Raw genomic sequence first — 24,479 nt, 5'->3', positions numbered from 1 at the left:
CTCAGAATGTAAGGAAACTAGGGAGGTGTAACTAATATCTGCCACAAACACTTATATTTTAAATGTCAGGAACTGTGGAAGACTGGCTCTGACATTGCTCTATACACTGCAGAGTGTGATAATTGCATCACCTCCCTGTCCCATGTGGCATGGTGCTTCCATATGAGATCTCTTAAATACGATCAACTTTGAAGAGAATTAACCCTGTTCATCCTTGAAGAAATTTTTAGATTTGATTTGCAGTTGGCTTTAACAAAAATTATCAATAAATCATACTCTTGTATTTTTAAGATAATTCATATTTCCTCACACAATCCTGTTTTCAGAATCTAGCCAGTCCACTTATGAAGAAGGGAGAGCTCTGGTTAGAGCATGTAAACACTGGGTGTTGGTCTTGGCTCTCCTTTCTTCATCCAGGGAGGATTGAAAAAAATCCACCTACCCAATCCCTCTGCCAGGCATGCATTCCACCCACTCTGGGCAGAAATCCATTTATCTGAGTCTCTCTGAGTGTTTGCAGAGCAGGGCTGACCTGGCACACCAATCCTACTGCAGAGCATCGGTGACAGCTCCTGTGAGTGTCCCCACAGAGAGAGACTCCCAACACTGCCTGACAGCCACTTTTCCCCTGGTCAGCAGCACCTGAACAGGACCTGCCACCCTCCTTCCAGCCCTTCTGAGGCTGCTGGTAGCATGGCAGAGGTGGGGAGCTGGGGAGCTCGTACCCTGCAGCCAAGGCAGGCAGGACCCTTGCCCATGGTGGGCAGCAGGTCTGTGCATGCTGGTGGGCTGTGCCTCCCAGTGTTGGCATCTGCTTGGGCTCCAGCTGAGCTGTGCTGGGACACAAGGCAGGCACAGCTTTGTTACTCTGGTGCACTAAATCACTAAGATTCAGCACAGCCAACACCACACTTTACCAGTCCTAATGGGGACTTCCAAAAACATGAATGTGGGCTATAGTTTCAGAGATAAAAAACAAGAAGTTGCAGAAAGCACTGGAGCATTTGTGATTTGGACTAGCTCTACAGAGAAAATCTTGTGGTCCTGTAGACCGAGATGCAGGAGAGAGGTGTGTGTCTCAGACTATTAGCATTGCCAGGGCAGGAACACAGCATGTGGTGGAGGTCATGCAGGCTGTGATGATGGGAACAACCAGAAACTCCAATTATGACAAGAAGAAAGTCTAAAATACCACAACAGAGTGAGATCAGAGACAGAAAAATATGGGCAGGTCAGCACAGGAGTCACAAAGCAGTATACTGGTGCAAGCTCTGGACTTCGTGGGAGTTACAGGAGCAGCACTGAACTCCATTGCCTTGTAGGGGCTGGACACACCAACAGTCTGAAACTCACACAGACCTCACTAATTTCAGTTTGCCCAAAGGAACACAATCTATGCCATAAACACTGATATTAGCACTGAAAGAAGTCACCAAGCTGGTTTTGAGAATAAATTCAGGGCCAGGAGTGGAACAGGTGATCTCAACACTTGTGCCAGAGAATGGGAAAAGACACCATTTCCCAGGTGAAGTAGTACTTGTGCCTTCTCTACAGCTGGAAGCAGTGGTTTCAGGACAGTAGGGTCACAAAAATAGCAACACTGGAATGAGGAAAGATATGGGACACAAGGCCAGGCATTTTGCCTCAGAAGATAACAGCTAGAACAGGCAGCTGCTGTCCTGGCCACAGCCTTCCCAGGAGGAATCGACTGACCTTCTGATAACTGCTGGCCGGATGTCCCAGGGACACTGCTCTATCTCCATACTGCTTACAGGACCCTGGGGACTAAACCTAAGATCCCTAATTGAGTAATGGAATAGATTTTTATACAGGTGTTTGAAATTGAGCATTTTGTTGAAGTCTGCTGACAGCAGCTATTGGCATTTTTGGCTGGGAGAGGAGGCGGAGGTGGGGGATCTTCATCTTTCAACACCTCTGGCACAAGGCTGCTGAAACCATCTGTTGTTCTGTGCAAAGGCTCATGTTACACATGTAGGGCTGTGACCTCAGGATTTGGGCACATGATATAATTACTGGTGCTTAATGAATTACTGCATGCCAGGTGGGCCATGGCAGGAGTCTGCGCATGAGCTGGCTCACAGCAAGTGCAAGGTAAATCACATTATCTGAGACCTCAGGGAAAGCAGGAGGGTACCTCGGATCTGTGCTGGGGTTAAAATGTGTGAAGAATCAGTTATTATTCTGCTTAAGCCCTCAGATGTTGAATGAAGCAAACTTCTGTTGGGTTCCTTGACCTTAAATGATTCCTGAGTAAGATGAGGGGGTTTACTGGACCGGGCTGTGGATGCTTTAGCCAAGAAAATTCCAGATCAGAACAGAAGGTTCAATGAATCTCCATGTGAAATCCTTGTTTTCTGCCTGACTTATAGTTGGCTGTTATAAAACCCCACCACATTCTGCTGCCTGGATTTCATCAGATATAGAAAATGCAAGCATTAAAACTATGGAGGAAGTATGAAGATATGATGAAATCTTAACCTTATATGAAAGTCAAAAGAATTACTGCATTTCAAAGACCAGTAGGCAAGATAAATACTCCTTGCAGATGAGATGTATGGTGAGGTCAGTTCTGAAGAAGAGGTTCAGTGGAGCACGGAAAGGTTCAAGAAGCTCCATTTCCTTTTCTTCCTGACAGCCTGAAGAGATGCAGGCAGGATGAAGGAACACCACTTCCCCAGGTGAAGCCAAATATAATCTCTGCCTAGCTCTGAGACTAAGGCTGTAAAAATGCCAGTCATGCCATCATGCTCTCTAGGACTTCCCAGCTGTATTTTTGCTCTACCTAGCAGCAGAGGAGGGCTAGTTTATCACCCTTCTTGTGTATTGAACTCTATGCAGCTACCTGGTGAAGAAGAACAGCCTGCCCTCAAGTCTTCTACTGCATCAAAGGGGCATGTGAGGAGTGCAGACCACCTAGTGAGAGGATGTGATTTCAGTGTGGCCAAGGGAAGCTGGCAGGTGACAGGGATAAGGCAGGCTTCATGTTGTAGCAGAAAGAGGCTTTCACAGTGTCAGAGAGTGCAATGCCAGTGGAGGGCCAGGAACAGTCTGAATCAGCCAGGATGCAGGGGGAGGTTGGGGAGATTGTAGAGCTGGGTGAGAGGTGAAAGGAAGAACAGTGGTGGAAGGATAGTCACTGTGCCTGAGCATCCAGGGAGGGACTTGTAAAATGGATTAAACAAAATCTGAACTGAGTAGATAGAAAAGGTGGGGAGTTTCTTTTCTGCAGGACACAGGGAAGTGCTGGCTGTAACACTTTCCTCTTGTCACCTGATAGCTAAGGGCAGGTGCATGTGTCTATTCTGCACTGCAGAGCTGTAATAAACCTGTCATGGTCCACAAATTCCACTACACACCAGCACTGGGACAGAGTTTAGGCTACTGTGGTTTTCTCAACCATGACTGTGTTCAACTAAGCTTATTTGGAGCCTCTGCCAATAGCAAAACATGGCCAGGAGGATCAGTCAGTCAAGACAGTTTCCTCCTTGGACAAGTAAGCCCTTCTCAGTGTGACTGGACAGCACAGGTATGGCTGGGAACAGGCATGGCACCTTCAAATACTTATTTGAAGGACTGGACTTCTTCTCCTTGTTTGTATACTGTGATACATTTCCCCCTACTTTTCCCCATTGCTGAACCCTGAACCTAATACCAATGCAGTTGCTATCAGCACCTGCCTGCCTCATCTATCCTGTTGATAAGTGAGCCAGCCTATATAAATTAACCACAGTGCAGTCATCCCTTCCCTGTTGTCCTTGTCACCTCAGAGCGTCTGACTGACCCAGAGTCCCCAGGACATGAGCGCTGGGGGGATGGAGAGAGATGAAGAGGGAGCAGAGAACAAGGGATATTTGAGATGGGTTACTTGCAAGAGCACAGGCATGGCCTGGGGCAGTGAGGAGGTTGGGATGAAGAACAGGAGCGCAGCAGGGATGAGGTGCAGGTGTCAGTGAGACCTCCTCCAGACGAACACCACCTTTCCCCCCACCAGGCACCATCACCACCCAGAAGACATGTCTCAGGGAGAGAGTGGGTAGCAAGGCTTGTTTTGGCGGCAGGGGAAAGCAGGAGAGGGAGAGGGAGGCACTTACACGGGCTGGGATGTGCTGCACAGGCTGCTGTCGTGCCTTCGCCTGAGCCCCCAGGCTGCCCCCGAGCCGGACGGCTGAGCACGGCCTGTCTGCTGGGCTGCCAATCTGGAGTGCCGATGACATGAGTGAAACAAGGAGAAATACTCCGAGTAGGAGAAACAGGTCATGCTGAGGCAGAAACAGAGACACACATCCACAGAGACAGAGCGCGCGAGCCTGCCGCTCAGGGCTTTGAATAAAAGCAGATGGCCACGGCTTGCTCTGCACTGGATTCAGCTGCTCACTCGGCTCGAGTTTATTTTTGGCCCTCTGAGGAAGCGTCAGGGGATTCAAATGACCATATAAGACAACAGTGTGGTTAACCCTACCACCACCACACAGGAAGCAGGCACAAAGCGAGGTGAGGTGACATTCATCACCTCCAAAGTGCCATGCAAACAGATCAGAGGTGGGGGCAGAGTGGGACCCAGAGCCACTGGATGTCAGCTCCATTCCATCTCTGCTCTCCCAGGTGGCACAAGAGTTCAGCAATGCCACAGGTTTGGTGCTACAAGCTCCAAAGGTTTTCCCTCTGGTGAGATGTCAAGCACTGCTGGGCTGAGGCAGGACAGGTTAATGCACAGACAGAAGTGCTAATGCTGCTTTTTGCCAAAATAGCAGGTGTCAAAAGACCTTCAACAAGGACAGGACCAAATAGCCAGGGAAACCTTATTCTCCCCTGCATTGCGTCTCTACAGAAGAGATGACTGTAGAGGTGCACAGTAACCACACTGACAAAGCACAGCTTTTGGTGGCAGCAGGACTGCTGGCCACACAGCATCCTCATTCCACAGCTATGCACGTGCTTGCTGCTCATCAAATTGTCCCCAGTTTCCCAGTCTTGGAAACCAAACAACCACAGGTTGTAATGAGCAAGGCATCAGGGGGTGATGGAGTTATGAAAAAGGAGGAGGAACTGAACTTCAGTAACACTCAGTTTATTAAAAAAGGGAATAATAAAGTAATGTAAAAGATTAAAAGGGTATTTTTTCCTTGCTTTGGAGGTGACTTTGCAATCTATTCCCATCCCCCCTGAGAAATCTGCCTTTTATAAAATGAAAGGGGAACTATATCTGAGTTTGAAACTGTCAGCAGGTCTCTGTGACCACAGCTCAGCATTGCAGAGGAGGGGGACGCTGCCACGATTTGGCGTCTGGAGTTGCTCTTGGTTAAGAGTGGTGTGCTTGAACCAGACTGATCTGAAATAGCCACATCCTTTAAAAAGAGAAGTATCTAACAGGTAATCAAGTCTCACTGTTTTATATACCTGGTTTTTGTGCCTCTCTTATGTTTTCATATAACAAATGCTTTGCTCCCTCTCTGGCAAAACCTAAGCTTGGCATACAGTGTGAAAAAGGAGTAGCTGGCCTTGGGAGGGCTTCTGATGTTCAGGAAAGCTTGTGGCTGTGCCCCTTCTTTTGTTTTATTTGTTTCTTAAAACAGAAAACATGAAGCAAACCCTCCTCTTGCTGCAAGCACGTAGATTGTTGACCTGACTGGATTTATAGCAGACTCTGGCTTTGACACTAATGACAGACTCGCAGAGGAGCCGCCTGGCAGAGCTAATTAGAGAGCACGTGCACTGACAGGGAGCTGCTTCCCCTCCCAGCAGGCTCTCTGGGGAGCAGCTCGGGCTGGCACTACTCACCTTTGCCAGGGGTAGATGCGGTAGGGAGGGTTGTGGGGGCTGGCACGGCTCGGGGCAGCCACCTCACCAGCACGGGCCACCAGCGACTTCTGGGGGCTCTGGGCCGCCGGCTGACCCGCCGAGTCCTCTTCCAAGCTCTGCTGGATGGCCATCTTTATAAGCTCATCTTCGCTCAGGCTGCTGTACAGGCTGTACTCCTCGCAGCCTATCGTTTGTCTTTGGGTGTTTGCTGCCGTTGTAGCCATTTTTATAACTCTTTGCGTTCCTGTAAAAGGGAATTGTGATCATCAAAATCTGGAAAATGAAAAAACCTCAACTATCTTGTGCTGTTATTCGGGTCTGCCTCTTAATTAGGCTGACCAGAAAACCCTTCAGAAATCCTTCACCAGGGAGAGAACATTATTAGCTAAAATCTACTTGTAAACTTAATGAACTAACTCCAATTACACAGAAATAACTGGTTTAGCTGGTGTTTAAGAAAGGGGGAGTATTTGCAAGCAAGGCAAGTTTTTATCTGCTTATTCTGGTTACCACATCTCAAGAGAAAAATAGGTAAAGGAAATCCCCTTAAGATGAAAGAGACAAATTTTTGAATTTTATTTAGGAGAAGACCAATGGATGTCTCTTTTTGTTGGTTTTATTTCTTGCTATAATTGCAGGAAATTAAGGGAAGAGGTTTGTCTCTGCTGGTTTTCGGTAAGGACAGGTTCTCAACCATGAAGTGCAAAGAGGCTTTGTAATTTTTTCCACCTTATCTGGAGATCTCTCGAGCAACATAGAATGCTATGCTTTGAAGTGACTTTGTTTCACTCAGCAAGGAGAGCAACACCACACTGCTCTGTTTCACTTCTGATTTTTTGCTTTTTCACAGAACAAAGTTCAAGGTCATGAGGGAGATGGGAATGAGAGAAGGGGGAAACATTGGGCACACTCAGCAATCACAGACTGACTGTGAACCACCACTGCAGGACTCTAAAAGGCAAAGACAATTCTGCAGCATTTCCAGCAGTGATAGGGAAGTGCTGATACCATGAATGGTACAATGCTCTAGCAGGATCTCGTTTGGATGCCAGAGAGCGCTCTGGCCATCAGAGTTCAAGAGTGTTTTATGGCAGGAGGTGGAAAAGCTTGTCTCTTTTAAGAAGATAACAGCCAATGCAGAATAGGTTCGGTTTTATAAGCACTGAGCGAGAACTGTGTAAAATAACAGGGCGCACTGGGGTGAGGAGCAATGGGAACAAGCTGCTCAGGAGGACATGGATGTGACAGGGACCCAGCAGGAGAGGACTGTGGGGACACGTCCCCCAGGTGCAGAGAGTGAGAGGCTGGCTGAGTGTACCAGTGGAGATACCGAGAAAGCTGCCTGCCCCCACCCTGTGTTTGCCAGTCCCTGTCCCATCAGTGCCACAGCAGGGCTGGTCTTCAGCTCCACAGAGCCCTGCTCTGCCCAGGGTCAGGTCCTGCTGCCTCAGGGGAGCTGCCAGCTCCCTTTCCCTGCACAGCTACTCTCTTCACCAAGTACCCAGCTCAGCCTGGCTTCCTGGGCACTCACTGGCACCCATGGCAGAGGAGTCCAGCAGCCACAAGGCTCACACCAGGAAAGTGCCCTGCTGCAGCAGCACTTGCTGCTGTGTGCACAGCCAAGAGACAGTCCTGACCTGGAGGAAATGGCACTCCCCAAATACAGTTTGAAGAAATTGCAAGAACTCAAATCAACCAAGTAACTTAAAATCTTGGATTTAGACTTTTCACTTCAGACATTGTGGTATCTCCCACATAAACAGCCACCTCAGGCTCTTCTCCAGAAAAAGTGTGAAGACTTCGGGGTAAAGGAAAGCCCAGCAGATTTCAGATTGATATTATGACTTTTAACAATGAAGGATGTATTTTACAGCCATGAAAAATGTCAAAATAAAACCTTCAATTGCTGTAAGTAATGCAACCCAATTTTGATGTTTTTTCTCTCTTTTTTCCCCCCCTTTATTTTCAGCCAGATCTCCCATGGCTGCTGTTGCTTCCTTTCTCCAGTTGGTGCCTCAGCTTTGCTATGACCCTTGCTGTCCCAAAGATCCAAGCCCAGGCATCACACTGCTGATAGCCTCCCTGTGTCCCCGCTGCTCTGGTACCTGCCTTTGGCTGCTCTCCAGCCAGCAGCTGGCTAGGAACCGTGACACAGCTTTGTTTGTCCAGCAGCTTCTGCTGCTGTTTGTCTGGCTCAGCCCCTGGCACGCTGGGCAGTACTTACACAGTCGCTGAGCCTGGGAACTCATGTGGTGACTGGTGAGTTGCAGATGTGTGGAACCCAGCAGCTGGAGCTGGAAGGAACATCCAGCAGTCGTCTGCAGCATCCAGCACTGCAATGCCTGAATGTAGGGACCTGGCCACAGTGATGACTCAGGAACCTAAACAAAGCCGTCAGCAGGGAGGGCAGGGTCTGGTCTTAAGCTCCTAATGGAGGTGATGCACAATGAATCCTTGGAGAAGGCAGGAATGAAGATGAAATTGCTCCTCTCTGAGGGCAACCTGCACCAGTGCAGGCTGGGACACAGATTCCTTCTCTTTATTCTCCCAGCCCCATTGCCAGCATCCTTATGGCAGTGAATCCATCGCTCCTGTGCTTCTGAGCTGGATGTTGCTTGGGGAGCCTGGGCTTTAAGGACTGTACAGGAGACCTCTGCCAAGACCACAACCCTGGCATGGAGGAGCTAACTGATACAGCTGCTTCTCCATATCCGAATGGATCTAGGCATAAAGGCCACTTCTGGACCTTTTTCCCCTCCCTCCTTTTGTTTCACACATTCTTAAGGCAAAGGGTTCAAAAGGGAAGATTTTAAATTTGTGGGGATGACTCCTATTTCATCCTCTTATCTTTTGTAGGGGTTAACTGGGTCCAACCCACTCACAGAGAAAAGGGACAACCTCTTCTGCATGTTGGTGAGCCTTGCTAATCTAAATATTTTGACAGGAGTTCCATAGAGTGCAGAAACAACAGTGTTGGCTGCAGCTCCTTCACTGACTCATCCTGCAGGGAGAAACTTCATAGGTCTCAAAATAGAGAAAGCTTTCAGTTCTGCTCATCGCTCTGCACAAACACAATGAAGGTGTGGGGGTCACATCCTGGGCTGCAGGAGCTTTTGGGTCCTTACTGAGAGCCAGGGACAGCCTTGTCTGCCCTGAGCCCCTGCAGAGAGTGTTCTCGTTGGACCTGAAGCTGTCCCTGCATCCCCATGTCTCCACTTGCTCAGACAAGTGTGTGTGTGCAGTTTGCCTGTGTGCTGTGACTGAGTTTGGCAGAGGCAGGGCACGTCCCTTCTTCCCCAAAGCTCCCTGCAGAGTGGAGAGTGCAGAGCCACCACCCTCCCTTTCCACCTGAGGATGCTTTTGTTTGAAGCTGCAGGACCACAGGACAGGGACACTGGTCTGAGTTATGTCTGTAAGAAGCTGCAGTGAGACAGCTGAGCTGCAACAACAGACTGAGCACATGCCCTTGACTGGAGGCTAATGCACCACAGCTGATTCAGTTTACCCATCTTTCCCTGAGGCCAAACTCAGTGGCATCACCTGGCAGTGCCCTGGCTCAGCTGACACAGCAGGGCTAAGTTTTCCCCGTCTGAGTCCACCAGTGAACTGCCAACCACAAATTATAAAAGCTCCCTAGGCTAACGTGCTATGAGCTAAGTATTTTCTATCTCCTCTAATGAAGGCGTGAAAAAAAATCAATCTTTTTTACTAGAAATATTTGAACAAGTCTGGATTAGTAAGATCTGACCAAAGTAGTCTTTCTAAATGCAGCTTGAATCTATTTCCTTGCACTAAGCTGGTTTACTGTAGGTTTAAACTATTGAAATTAGATTTAAAATTAAAGGCTGTGTTTATTCTTCCTCCTAACTTCAGGTTTTGGGGGAATGTTTTAACATTTGGCTGTACTCTGCATTTCTCTGGCAGCCCAAGAGCCCATCCTCACACATAGGTAGCACACAGCATCTACTGGGACAGCAGAACCTGATATTTAAAGCTGTGGGTATAGGGCCCTTATTATTTCTTAGAAAGTGCTTTGCTTTCAGGTCTGATGGCTTTACTAGTGATCTCTTTTGGCAGAGACATGCCTTGGGATTCTGCTGTCTATGCTGCTATTTAGTAGGTGAGTCTGACAAGATCTTCTGGAATCTAAACTTACCACCATTTCCATGCAGCATCTGATCTTGATTTGAATTTTGCCATCCTGATTTCAGTGAGACTCTGTTAATTCAGATGTGTAATCAGGCCTGTGCCATACAGAGGCAATTTAGATGCATCCAGTAACCAGAAGGTAAGGTTGGAAATAAAATACTTGTGCAAGGACCTTCTAACCTGTGTGGATGAGCAGCTGTGCCTGGCAGATCTCTCAAACCAAAGGTACTACTCACAAGGGGGATTACTAACAATCACCTACACGATGGCAAAAGCCAGAAACAAACACAATTAGGTTGCTATTATATTCAGACTACAAGCTCTGTCAACATACTGTGCCTAGGAGAATGGGCCTCTGATCCCTGATGCAACATAAATAAACAAGGATTATAGCTGGCTTTGAACATGCAGAACCGTGCAATTCAATACCATTAGCATCTGAAACAACTGGTCCCCGTTGATAGCACTTCTTTAAAGAAAAGCTTACCGAGGCTGCCTGTCCCCCCCCCTCAAAGGATCCCAGGCATCAGAATTAGCAGAATTACTTATTTCTGTCAGAGAAGGATGGCAGATGAGTGACAAGGTCATTAAGGGAACAGAGCCAGACTTTGCCTGCCTTTGCGCTGAGTTTATTCCAGTCAGCTTGTAACTGAATACAGAACCTTGTTATTTATGGCTCAGGGTGCAATAAACCACATTTGTGAAAACATAACCAAGTCTTTGGAGGCTGCAAAAGAGAGAAGAGGAGCAGCTTCATCGTTTTGCCTTTTGCAAGGAATGGTTGAGCTTCTGCTTCTGCAGATCTGTGTTTGCCTTTACTTCTGAAAGCAGCAGGAGCGCACATGGGGAAGGCAAACACGGCTGGATGTCTTCACAGCAAACTGAGCCTCTACTTCAGTTTTTACTGTGGCACCTTTCAGGACAGATCCTCAGTGGGCAATGGAAACCAGACCAACTTGCAGCACTAAAAGTGCTCACATTTTTTCTGCATTTTAGGTCAGTTTCCTGATAAACCTTTGAAGTTTTCCAAGAGTATTATACTGGATAACTATTACAAGGAAGCAAATGATTTTTCTTTAAAACCAGAAAGATTTCAGTGCCCATCAGATCTGCCAAAGCTGAGACATCAGAAGGGTGACACCTCATGCTGTCCTGCTGTGTCAACAGGCAAGGATTCTTTGTGGTGACAGCTTATGCAAACCACTCAAGTTCTAGCCCAGTGCTGAAGGAGCAAAGCCAGGCTTCCCAAAGGAATCCTCTGAGCAAACAAATCCCGTGTTCAGCCCCAGCTGTCAAAACAGGTCACCTATCAGCATTGCATATGCCCTGATGCCACCAAATCATGAATCTGTGCAAATTCTTCACTGAAAATCATACACCTGCAAGTTTTTCTTTCTTCTCAGAACATATTAATTCACACAGAAATCAGTGCAATATCAGCTTCATGTCAAACCAGCTAGAAATTCAGAAATTAAAGAAATTATTTGCTGATGTAATTTTCCTCCTTCACACTGTGCCTTGCATGCTACATTCTACCTTAGTATGTTGCAGTTACAGCATTGATTTCTGAGAAAGATATTCTAGGGACAAAGTTACAGGCACACTTGTGAGTAAAAGAAAAATAAGGAAACGACAGTTCTGTTTAGCACCAAACAGTGTTTTATGGCATATTTGAAAAAACAAAGCCTAAAACAAACAAAAGCAAATCACAAAGCTCCCAAGGCTGTTAGGGTATTAGGTTAAAAACTGCTGTAGGAATAAATATTTGCATAGACATAATGAACGGAGAGATTGAAAGTACTAGATAAGTTCAAAACATGCATATTTGCATTACCTTTTTGTTCTGAAATAAAAGGGTAATAATAGTGTTGAAATGGGTTATCTCCTTGGTTAAGTCTTAATTCAGAAAATCTTCGCTGGTATTTGTCTCCCTGCTTTGCCTGGATGATTCGATCAACTGCAGGACAGCTTTGAAACACGCTCGCTTTGAAGCCTGGAGTTTATTTCTGGATCACCCCATGATCAGCGAATACAAGCCAAAATATAAGTTGTTCCCAATCTCAGATTTCCTGTTTGAAGATGCACAGCAGAAACTTGTACCAATCCTAAAGTTCTTCTTTGTTGCATTATCTGAAGAACTTCACTTCATCAACATCCTGTAGCTAAATGACACAAAGCTGACCTTTCTATTACATCATTATTTATTGTCCCTGACATGTAGACCATATATGGATATGTTTCTGGAACCTAAAGAAGAAAAAAAATTGCCATATGATTTTGAAATAAAATATGCTGTCCTGGAGAGTTTTATTTGCCTGGGGAGAAGTGACCTCCATTTACTTTTCTTTTAGCTGATGCTTATTAAACAAAGCAACCAAATATTACATGGGTATTTACTGATGTCTTGGAGTTGTTCATGTGTTTTTAAGGCTGCAAGTTGGAGACTTCAGGATTCCAAAAGATGACAACAGCACTGGTGAACCCGTTCCAAGTAGTATTTGTAAGAGGTTACTAGTGGAAAAGGACTGCTCTCATACCACCTAAATGTGAATAATAGACTCTCTCAGACTCCTCAAGGCCATAAATGTGAAGTGGTGCCCATCTTCCCCACATCTGGAAGAGGGTAAGGTGGCCAAGGAGTAGATAGCACTGATCCAGGGATGAGTTAGAAGAAAAGAGTCAGGGACATATAGAACTGACACTTGGGTCATTCTGGATCATGGGAATAATAATGCTCACTTTGGGAAGGTTTCCATGTGTTTGTCCAGCTAAAGCAATGAATGAAGGGAAACCATAATAAGATATCAAACTTATCCCTGTGCATTTTCCTTCAGCTCCTCTTTCACGCACTCCCATGGCAAAACATTGCATATACAGAGAATAAAGCCTAGATGGAAGTGGGTCTGGAATCCTTTCTGAGTACCTTGTGGAGGCTCAGGTTCATTGTAGGCACCCTGTCAATGCATGAACACCCCCATCTAAGGCTTACCAAGAGCAATCTTGGAGGGAAAAAATGTACCAAGACCGTATCATCCACTAATATATGATTCCTTTCAACTAATTTACTTTGTCTTTAGAGTCTTTCAGGACCAGCATCATTCCCTCTCCATGCTTGCTCCTGAATCCATCTTGCTCTAGCATGACATCATGGTGAGTACATGGCACATCTTCCTTCCCTGCAGTCTGACAAACTATCTGCTCATCATAACTGGTGTTGGGACTGTTTGGTCCAAAGTTAAAGTCATTCAGCAGTTACTGTGACAGACAAAGGAGCCCTGGATGTCATCACCAGGAGAAACTCTTACGCCCTTGACGAGATGTCAGTCAACCCTCTGTGACTTTTATACAACACCCAGTGCTTTTTTCCCTGATACTATTTCAAGATTGTAAGTAATCTTGGCTTAAAACCAAGAGTATCTCCCACATTTAACCCTTCTGCTTGCTTTTTGGCAATCTCTCACCCTTGATCACTGAACCCAAGAAAAATTGCTGATACTGTGATGCAGGTTCATGCTTTGCAAAGGTGTATGAGCTTTCCAGGATGGCCTGTTTGATTATGAAAAGACACTGTGGCTCAAGGTCCCCTGGGCTATGAGCAGGTGGCTCCCCATGCCATTCACAGCAAGCACACTGCATTCCCTTCCCTCCCACGTTTCTGGGCTTCCTTGAAAAACTCTGTGCACCCTTGATGTATTTGAAGCTGCTATGAATGCTTATGCACCATTTTCCAATAAAAGCATGGGACTCTGCTTCAGAAGATCTATTTTCAGTTACCATTAACTCTCCCTTTTGTCTTGAGTACATAATTTAACTCCTCTGTGTATCATTTTCTACATTAGTGAAGTGGAAATAATCAAATACATTAACTTCAGAGAACAGTCCAAAATTCCTTGCAGATGGGAAGCCAATGGGACTACTTATATGGATAGAGACTGCTGAATAAGGCTTATTTAATTAGTATCTGTGAAATCCTCAGAGGACAAACTCATATAAGTTTGAATTTTAATTACAGAAATAATACCATACAGAAATGAAATCATACATTTGGGGGTTGATTTTTTCCCAATAAAACAATATTGTGGCTTTATTACAACACATCCAAAGCATAATAATAATGATTTATTAACATTGCATCAGATTGGCTAATATTTCCCCTGGGGCATGCAAAGTTACAGATCTGCATTTTCAGCTTGACTCTGAGACATTTCAATAGATTAGAAATGTCACCTGCAAAAATACATATGTAAATTTACACTATTTTCTGGGACAGATTTCAAACTCAGACACTGCATATTAGATCTGTTCACTTCCTTTAAATAGAAGCGATAGAAATGGCCAACTCATGCTGATGTGGGGGGAGTCAGGTAGGGTCTTACAAACAATACACAGTAGAAGAGATTTGAATCTGGGGGGAGAAAAGAAGGATGACCATGTGAAAGCAAATGGCAAAATAATCAGCAAGATTGTTTTCTCCTTCATATTTCCTCAAAATAGCCAGAAGAAGCCAGGTTAGGAAAGCACATTTAGAATTTCTTTCTACTTCCACTAGTTGAATTAATTAGCCTGTCATCACTGCTAAGCCCTTCAGCTCTGCTAAGCCACACAGCTGAACCTGGCAGCTGAGGCTGGAGGAAAAAACAAAGTTAGTTTGTGCAGCCCAGGAGACCAGTGGGCTTGTTACTGACTCATTCTGTGTGCAGAGCTGCCACAGATGTGCCTTCACGTGATGAAGTGCAGGTGAGAATGGACATCAGCACAAACTGTCTCCCATGGCCTGGATCTACCAATGGTGACTAACTCCCCTGCATCCAAACACTTGACACATGTGGCTGTTCTGAAAGGAAGAAGGTACTGGCTAGATCTGACAGTAACAGTTCCTGGGCAGAAAATCTTCATAATGCTTTGCCTCAGGACAGCATATCTCTCTGTGCACCAATTACCTGTAACTGTTGTCTTGTTAACTTAGATCTGAAGTTTTTACTGCAGAAAGACAGCAAGCTATTTTACATGGCACATTTCCCTGAGAGCATAGAGCTAAGAGTACACATCCTTTACCATCATATCTAGTGACCAGAGCTTTACATTCAGTGCTGCCATGCTGTGCTTCCATCAGACAGTCCCCAAGATTAAATGTGAACACCAGAACTGCAAGCACCTCTCCAGTGCCTCCTACTTACAATCCATGTTCAAATAATGAGAATATATAGAAACTTCCACAAGAAAAGATGGTTTCAATTTCCTTTGCAAGAACAAATGATTGCTTTGGCCACATTACCCTGAGAAAGGTGAGGAGCCAGAGGAGCTTGTATGGGAAAAGGTGCAGGATGTCACACATGCCCAGGGGTAATGAATATGATATACATTATTTCTTACTAACTTTGCTGCCTAAGTACTTCTTTGCTAGAAAGATGTAGCTGTTTTGAGATCACTCTACCAAGATTATAATTCTCCTTTCAGGAGGAATTTATCCAACTTCCATGGTTGCTGACACACAGCCTGAATCAGGATGGACTTTGGATCAGTGTATGACTTCCACCTCTGCACGGTGGCTCTTCACAGAAAATTTTTCTCTTTCAAACCTAATCAAAATTAAGTCCTCACTCCTCTGGAAACATGACATGAGCTCAAAGGGGAACACCAGTATCCAGGTCCTAAGACTACTTCCATGTATCCAGTGACTCAGCCCTGCCAGTGAGCTTTGTAAGAGTGTACAGCTACTACAGTCAATGCCACTCTGCAAATGTCACCATAAGGTCACAGCCACTGATTCAACCTGAAAGAGGAATCAGTCAGAGGGAACATGAAAATCTAATACGAAGTGAACACAACCCGAAGACTGTATAAACAAATACATGTTCCTTGGAGGAAGAGGGAAATCACAAACATTATCATTTAGTTCTCTTTGCTGTGCAAATATCATTTATGTTATAATGTATGTTAGTAAGAATTCTAATGAAAGACTTGCCTTTACCTTGACCTTTACAAAATCCACAAAATTCAGAGATATTGCTGCAATCCCAGGGCTCTGAGGCTCCTGCAGAGAAGAAGGAGGATGGGAATGGCAACCTGAGACACAAGCTGCTGTGAATAGGAAAGTTCCTGAGAAAAGCAATTTCTCCAAATTGATGGAAGGATGAAACCAATTTTTATGGAAAACAATGTTTTCACAGGTTTTTAAAAGGAATCCTTGAATATATTCAATGGCTATTTACCTCTCCATTCAGTCTCTTAGGACAGTTTATTAACAAAGTCTCTTTTGAAGCTTCTCTGTGGTACCCTCTAATTCCTTTCAGACTGATTTGTTTCTAACTACTGTGCCTGCTGTATGCAATGAAACCTATTGCATTGTTACCCTTCCTGCAACAACAGGAGAGGCTTTCTGCATACAGATCTGTCTTTGCTTTACTCCTGCCACAGATAAATAGACTTCAAACAACAAAAAATGTCCCTGCCTAAATTCAGCAGCTTGCAGTAATGTCCATAATTCTTACCACAATGAAGTCCAAGGAGTTATGGCTCCCTGTATGCTTGGAGTGAAGCTAAGGCAGGAACTGGCAGAGCAGCAAGGCAGAGCAGGACCCTCCTGCGCACAGCCCCACGGGAGAGGCACATGGGCTGGGCTCTGGAAAGATGGGCTCCAGCCTGATTGGGATGGATGCTGGAGTTGCTTCTGACCAACTCAGCTGGAAGTGACTCTGCTGCCATGGCACTCAGAGACTGAAAGCAAGGGGACAGGTTGTCCTCCAGATTGATCCTGCTATGCTGGCCCACACCCCTGATGAGGTGGCCAGGCCTGGGACTTGGGTGGTTGTGTGCAGACAAGAGCAGCAGAGGCTCCAGAATAGGCTGTGCTAAAGGACACTGCACCACCTCTCTGTTTACCCAGTGCTGGTTTTGTGTGCTGCCAAATTTTTTTTGTATGTAATAAAAGTAATACCTGAAGCCCTGGTCAAATGAACTGTCCTTTATATTGCCATGGAGAAAGCTTCCTTGTCCTGCACTGACTGAGCATGCAACCAGAGAGGAGCAGAGGTTTATGCCTGCTTTAAGTTCAAATCACAAAGCAACAGGTTTGATTCACAAGGTTGACATTTAATTATTTGCCCTACATCTCAGGTTAAATTTAGAGCTAAATTTAGAACAAATGTCTGGACAGAATGTCATGACACCAGTGTATATCTTTGCACAACATGCCATATGAACATGTAATGTTCAACTCAGTTAAAAATAACTGTACACTTACCTAACTCAGCAGACTTCTGTACTCTGTCTACTGAGCTGGTAAGCAGACAGTGCAATAGTAAGAGTCGCAAGTATATTCTGGAAAGAGATATTACTAAAAGCAAGAAGACAGAAAAAATATTTTCTGTTTCTGTTCTTGCTTCACTTTTTTTTAATCAAGTAGTAAGTGCTGTTTCATTGTAATATAAGTATGACAGTCCAGATAATCTTAAAAATTGATGTGAATAAGTAAATTCGAGTGAAATTGTGAAAAAGATTTTTACCACTGAAGTGAGAGATCACTCATTCCTTAAGAGCAGAGTTAAATGACTGTTAAAACTTCCACCTTAAACCTCAAAGAGGACAGATTCTTTCACAGTAAAAAGTAGCTTGCTACATACAAGCTACAGCAGGCCCACTCAACACCAATCGATGTGGCTAAGTAAGGTAGACCCAGGTCTCCAAACTAAGCATCATTATCTTCCTTGAGCTGTGTTTGGTTATCATAGCTCCAGGAAAACCACACCTGTTTTACAAGTGTCAGAACCACATAGTGAGATGGAAAATCTGTTTAACACCTTCATAGATAAGACAAGAACAGCACAAAAGCACAATGAGGGCTGGAGTAAAGAGCTGAGCTTCAGCCAAGCCACTCTGATGTCGCTGAGAGCTGTAACACTAAGCAGAATGTACTTTCTGTACTTGAGCTGTGGCCATGCTTCTGTTCTTTGGCATTTATCTAGACCCACCCTGCTAAGGACAGGTTGGGGTGTTGGGGTGTTTTCACCAGGTCTTGTTTGGAGGTGCCTCAGCCACGAGTGGGTGATGGCCATCACTGCCAAGTTTCCTCTTACAGGAGCTGGCAGCCTCCACAGCTCCTTGCTGAGGAAACATCCTTACAGAGCCCCAGCTCCACCCTGGAGCTGCAGCCTGGCAGAGGGCAGGTCACCAGGATGAGACAAAATGCTGAATGCTGCTGACCATCGAATGGAGAGGCCATCAGCTGTGCAAACCAGCTGGGTATCGGGGTGCACTGAGAGCACCTGGGCAGTGTGCAGGGTTGCTGAGCAAGCACTGGGGGAGTGCCTGTCACAGCTGAGCAGGGACAGGGTTTTGTTACAGGGGACTGCAAATGGGATAGAACTTCCCTGGGTCATGAAGCTAAAGCTGGTCCAGCCCCAATGAAGGGGGCTGGAGGCTGACAGCTGCCCAGGAGCTGATGGGAGCCTGTGCAGGCTCAGTCTGGGGACAGGATGATCTATCACATCATGGGCTGCAGTGAGGATACTGTCTGGTCCCCTCTGCCAAAACTCTCCCCCTCAGGTGGGACAGTCCTTTGGGGCCAGAGCAAGGAACAGCACCATGTCCATGCAGGGAAATGTATCCATCTACTTTGTGCTTGCTCTCTGGATACCAAAGCATGGGCATGCCAGCACAGCACCTTTCAAAAGTGCTTAAATCAGGTTCATAATTTTTTCCTTTAATGAGTGATTTCCTTTTGACCTAAGATTGTGAGACAAGATAAGCTATCTTAGACTATTCACACTATTTATGAGTGAAATGGGTGCATGCAGGATGTCAAAGATATTTTCTCTGAAACACTGCAAAGACTGAGTCATTTCTTGGTTGGCACGTTCTGTTTTTCATGCTTTCTCTGCTGCAATTGTACATCATGTCTGTCACATCAGTTGTGGTCACTATAATGTGTCATGGATGAACCTCTGATATAATCTTATTTTCTCTGGCTTGGCATATAAAAATCAATCAGCCACTGGTCAGCTTAAGTGGACCCTATAGGCTGACCCTAACAGAGGTAGTTTGGGAGCATTTGCAAGAAATTTTGTCAGGATAAATAGTTCCCCTCAGAGAGATCCTGCCAGTTCATGATGACTGGTTTAAATCTTTAAACCTTGGCACTTTGCAACCTTTCCAAATACTTTTTGATTATTTACTCCTCAATAGTCTTGTTTTCATATAGCACTGAACCCAAATATGAATCTTGCTAAATTATTTATCTCCATGACATTTTGAAACAACGAGTCCCAGAGCCTCAAACAGCACATTCCTGAGCTATTGTTGTCAAACTTCTGACTGCCTCTTGCTGTGCACCAGTGAAGACCAACACGTGGTTGGAACACCAGGAGCAGGGACCTCACTCCCTGGTAGATGCTGACACTTGGGTCAGGCCTAAGGGGAAAGCCAGGCTGCAAACACCCAGCCCAGATCTGAATCACACGGAAATGACACTGGGCTATGCTGGAAACACAGAGTTCAAGTTGCACAGGAAACGGTGGTTAGCTTTAAAACACAGCCAAAGGAAAAAAAAAAGTCCAAAACCTCATACATGCACCAAGACTTCACTTTTCAGGCAGCAGCTCTTAATGAACGTGCTAGCAGAGTCACTGGGGCAGCCAGTGCAGCACATGGCAGCAGCAGAGCTTGAGACACATTTGTGTCTGGCAAGAACCAAAACACTCCTTCCTATCTCAAAAAACAGTGATTGATAGTGTAAATTTTCATCAGTTCTATTAAATATTTCTGGTTATTGGTTCACTGCTTGGGATATTAAGAGGAATGGAGTGTTTATTTTTATTTTCATTCTTTTTACAGAGGAGGAAAAAGGAGGATTTACCATAAACAGGAATAAGTGAAGGCAGTTGTCCTCATTACTCATCTTTGTAATTGGAATCCATACCACGTTTGGCCTGAGAATCAATTGGTTTCTGCTCTGCATCACATCTGTGTAACAAAGCATGGAACCTAATATTTGTTTAGTGGCATGCTCGGGTATACTGGTTGAGTACCAGGGAAGCTGATGGAGCCACACTGAGTGAGAACACTAAGTGAGAACAAAACCATCAGTCAAAACCCCTGAAGGTCTCACAATACACTAGAAGTGATACACATAAATATGTGAAGAAATAATAGATCAACCAGGTATCACCAAACTTTCTTTCCCTGGGGTAATTATGTTTTGTTATTTATGTAAACCTATTATTGTCCCTTCTGATCCTCTGTTAGGAGACACATGAATAAGGACTCTCTCTCCACATATATTTATGTGCATATGAACAGATATTTTACTACAAATCTACTGTACTTGGGTAAAGACTGAAGTCCTTTATCTGAGATATCCATTACAGGTACAAATTAGTGTGGCAAGAGAATAGCTGGGGAAAATAAAGCAGAAGATATGGGCTTTTTACAGCTTTCTTCCTAGAAAGAAATTGTTCATATATTTAAAACTCTACTTGCAGACAATTTCAATCAGTCCTTGCTGGAAAACTGACAAACAAGGGCAGAAAACATAGATTTCTGCCCTAGGTACTGTAAATCAATACCTTTCTGATTATTTTAGTGGACCTGTACTTATTTGCTTCCAAAGTAAGTGATGCTCAGGCCTAGGAGCACAACAATCACTTCAGTGAGAGGCAGATGTTCCATCAAGAGATTTTTAAAACTCTGCCTCAGATCTGTGAGATGACAACACACAAATGCTGCACGCTGACTTGCAGTATGAATTCCTCATGACACATTAACACTTTTCCTTTCTGAGCTCCAGATCAATATCCTATGTTGGATAAGAAACAGGCAAGAAATATTTCAAGCTCTTCCAAAGTAAAAGTCTTTGTTGATGCCGTATGGTTCAGGGTAATTTACTGACATCCACAATTGCACATACACCTGGAAAAGACCTGATGCACAGAGTCTACCACTATCTCTGAGCCAAGCATCAATGAAATATAAGAAACAGATGTGCATTCTGCAGGTAATTAGGCTGAATTGCAGTTAGCAGGAAAAAGAGTTCATTGTAGGGAGTATATGTTTCTGTTTCTCTACCACCTTGAGTGCATAGATCAGAATTCTGTACTGGCTAAGCCTCCTCAGGAGGAGATCATCAGAAAGGTTAGCAGCACACTATGCATATTATCAGAGAACCAAATGAAATAACATCAAAATAAAGCTACTATACCCTATAACTAAAATGGCATAAACCAGATATAATCATGGAGCTCTGCACCTCTTGCTTGTTTCACACAAGAAAAACACACTTTGCTAAGCAAATTAAACAAAATACTGCTGAGACAACTTCCATTGGGAGGAAGATTTAAAAAAGAAATAGATAAAATTTGTGTACCTCTGCACAGGCTGCAGCAAATATGCACAATTGCACCACAGATGTAAAGAGAGGACTAGGAACTGTGTGAAAAAAGCACAGCATCAAGAAAGCCAAACACCTTCTAAACAATCAAAGAAATCTAACCCCAGTCCTCCAAGTCTATTTGTAGCATTTGTATTTTGAAGCTATCCTCAGAATTGATTATATTGCATTTTTTGTAGTTGATTTAGAAGTTTTCAGGCTGAAAATTCCCCCAAGGTCTTACACTCAGCAAGGAAGGGACATTTTCCCAGATAAGGGTGTTAGCATACTTGGCAGGTCTCTGCACAGTGGCATAGTGGCAGAAGCAATATTTGCCAGGGTAGGCCTTGAGGTTTGTGATCACCTGGCCACCATCTCTGCCTGGCCATGGCCAAGACTGCTGAGGGAACAGGGTCTGTGGCTGTGGCCAGGAATGTGGCTCCCTGCAGCCCCTTTCTGCTCAGCAGAATGATTGAGTAGAGATTTTCCTGCACACATAAAGACCCCAATTTATACACTCTCTCTGTACACATAGTGTTGTACATTTATGGGTGGCATCCCAAAACATAAAAGCAAACTGGAATGATGTCAGTAGGCACTGACTGAACTTAAATCTGTTTTGCAATATAGAGAAGGGAGATTGTAGAAGACAATGAGGTGATCATCATTGCAAAATTAGAATTTATAGAAAATAATATAAAGTCAATAAAAATAAAAAGAGAGAACATCATGCATAATATGATGCATATGTGCACAACTTGTTGACTCAGTCCCAGAGAAGCTTAGGACAGACCTGGGAAACTGAGTATGTGCAGCTGCTGCTCATGCATTAAGTCCATCTAATCCATCCCTCAGCCACAGTGTGCCCACCACTGTGGTATCTATTTACACAGCACAGAGCTGTGGCAAATACACACACTGATCTGCTCTAAATTGCTTGCAAATTTATAAAATTTCAAATCTTTGGAGTTCAACAGTGATGTTAAAGCAAAGTGCAATACAAAGGTTGTCATGTTGGAAATTTCTGTGTTGAACCCTCCTGTTGGAAACCTCACCTTTCTCCATTGTGCAACATAACGTCATGTATTTGCTGCCTGGCCCCTCTGTGCAATCCTAAAGTATAACCTTTGCACCAACTTGTCAGGAAGCTAGACAGGTGTGTTTTATATTCCCTCAGTCTGTATTTAGTCCACTTTGCCCTCATAAGGAGCCCTGCCCACATGGATATATATTTTTATAAAACACTCATTCATTTTATATGCAGAGCATCTCAAAGTAGAGTCATCTCTGTAAACACTCAGACTAAAACCCCTTTGGCATTGAAACTGCTGATGCCAGAGCAATAGAAGAGACTTTTTTCTTTGTCTCAACACAACCCTTCCTCATCTTTACTATCAGGCACTACCAGGAAGAGCTGTGTGGTTGTATGCCATGACATTGCACCACATATCATTGCTATTGTCAGGATCACAGAATCAAGAATCACAGAATATTCTGAATTGGAAAAGACCCATGAGGGTCACCAAGTCCAACTCTTAAGTGAATGGCTCATAAAGAATCCAAAACCTTGCCATTATTTAGCACCATGCTCTGACCAACTGAGCTAATCTGTATTAGGAAGAAAATCTTACCACTGCAAGCTGGTATTTTTTATGCAAGGTCTGATTCCAGAAGCAAATTCTTGATCTGTTTCCAAACATGAAGTGGAATCTTTATTTATAAAACAAAATATAATATAATACATCAGATTTCATGTTACATATCATTTAACTTAATATTGAAATAATACTGAAATGACCTTGCTTCATAAAATCTTCCAAGTCCTTCTGAAACCAATCAATCTATATAAAAATCAGAATGTTAAACTTCCCTTTTATCAATTCAAAATTGTTTTAAAATCTTTTCAACCCATCCCTGCATTGAGTATGCTCAGGACAAGTGTACTGGAGACAAGTAGATGCATCCTGCCCTCTTCTCTTTTAACTAAGCTGATTATAACACCAATAAATGCAACTGATTCCCTTTTAATTTGCATTAGCATCACTGAGCTTATGACTTGGCCAAAGAATTAAATAAGGATGTCTCAACAGAAATTCTGTAACTAGGAGTATCATGGAAATAAAAGATGGTGCCTCATTCACCTGTTAAATGCAGCATTTCATTTCTCTTGTGCCAGAATCAAGCTTGAAAATTGAGAATCAAATAGGGCTAAGATCACTCTGCCACAATATCAGACTGTACCACAGGGCTGCCTCTGACTGCCCATGGTCTCATCTGATCTCCTGCATGCCTGTTGTTTCATATATTCTGTTTGTAAAATAAATGAGTACGATGTTGCAATATTGATAATAGGAGCAAGGTACTAAAAGGGACTCATGATGCAAAAACAGCTGAGCTGGACAAGACAAATGCTGATTTAAACTGAAAGTGGACTTGAAATTTGGGAGCTTGGGTTCTTTCTGCAGTCAGTGGAGATTAACCTCTGTTATCTAGTCTATTTATCAATAAAGCAGCTGCCTAAAAAATGTAGGTGATGGAGCACTCTCTCCCCCTCCTCTAGTCATGATTCAAAATACAGTGGCTCTTGACCATGATGAGAAGCCCTCCAGGTTCAACCCCCAGGATATCAGCTGGTGATCAGCCACTATTGATGGGGCTCAGGGATGAGCAATGAATGAAGCACGTGGTGACACAGGGCCTGCAGCTCCCCAGAGGCTCCTGATGCCTGTGGGAGAGTGCTAAGTGATTTAGGCATACACAGCATTAGAGGGCTTTCAAGAGGCTGTAACTTGCAAGGACAGGATGCAAAGGGATGCTGTCCAACATGATTCTAGCCCCAGCTCCTGTTACACCCAGTAATATATTGTTCAAAACCTCTTTCCACTGATTACAATATTTTTTTAATTGATTCATAGTCCTTTATTTCTTTTGCTGCCAACTCTATCCTTTAGCTCAGCTGGCTCTCCCTTCTCCCTGGTGTTACGCCCTTGCTTTATTTATAGAAAGCACTGGTATCCATCCACTCTGGGATATTTTCTCAGTAGCAGTGAGCCAGCCAAGTTCCCGTTGTTCCAGACAGGCTCTCTGCCCCACTGCTCTGCTCAGAACTCCCTACTGCACCTGTGTGGTCCAAGTCAGCCTTTTGGGC

At 44.3% G+C, this 24,479-nt stretch overlaps 1 protein-coding gene across 1 annotated transcript in view; it reads right to left on the bottom strand.

Moving 5' to 3' along the window:
- Nucleotides 1-12,168, bottom strand: part of ASB2 (ankyrin repeat and SOCS box containing 2) — a 31,313-nt gene extending 19,145 nt beyond the window's left edge. Inside the window, exons 1-3 of the mRNA XM_033063850.1 lie at nucleotides 11,804-12,168; nucleotides 5,800-6,064; nucleotides 4,113-4,217 (exon numbers count right to left, since the gene is read on the bottom strand). Of these exons, the coding sequence (XP_032919741.1) occupies nucleotides 4,113-4,217; nucleotides 5,800-6,044 (350 nt within the window). The 5' untranslated portion in view covers nucleotides 6,045-6,064; nucleotides 11,804-12,168. The remainder of the gene's footprint in view (nucleotides 1-4,112; nucleotides 4,218-5,799; nucleotides 6,065-11,803) is intronic.
- Between the last annotated feature and the right edge of the window lie 12,311 nt (nucleotides 12,169-24,479).

This window comes from Catharus ustulatus, chromosome 6, assembly GCF_009819885.2.
Source record: "Catharus ustulatus isolate bCatUst1 chromosome 6, bCatUst1.pri.v2, whole genome shotgun sequence".
NCBI classification, from domain to species: domain Eukaryota; kingdom Metazoa; phylum Chordata; class Aves; order Passeriformes; family Turdidae; genus Catharus; species Catharus ustulatus.
Note: the sequence above shows the minus strand (reverse complement) of the source record. Positions and strands in the feature narration are given on the sequence as shown.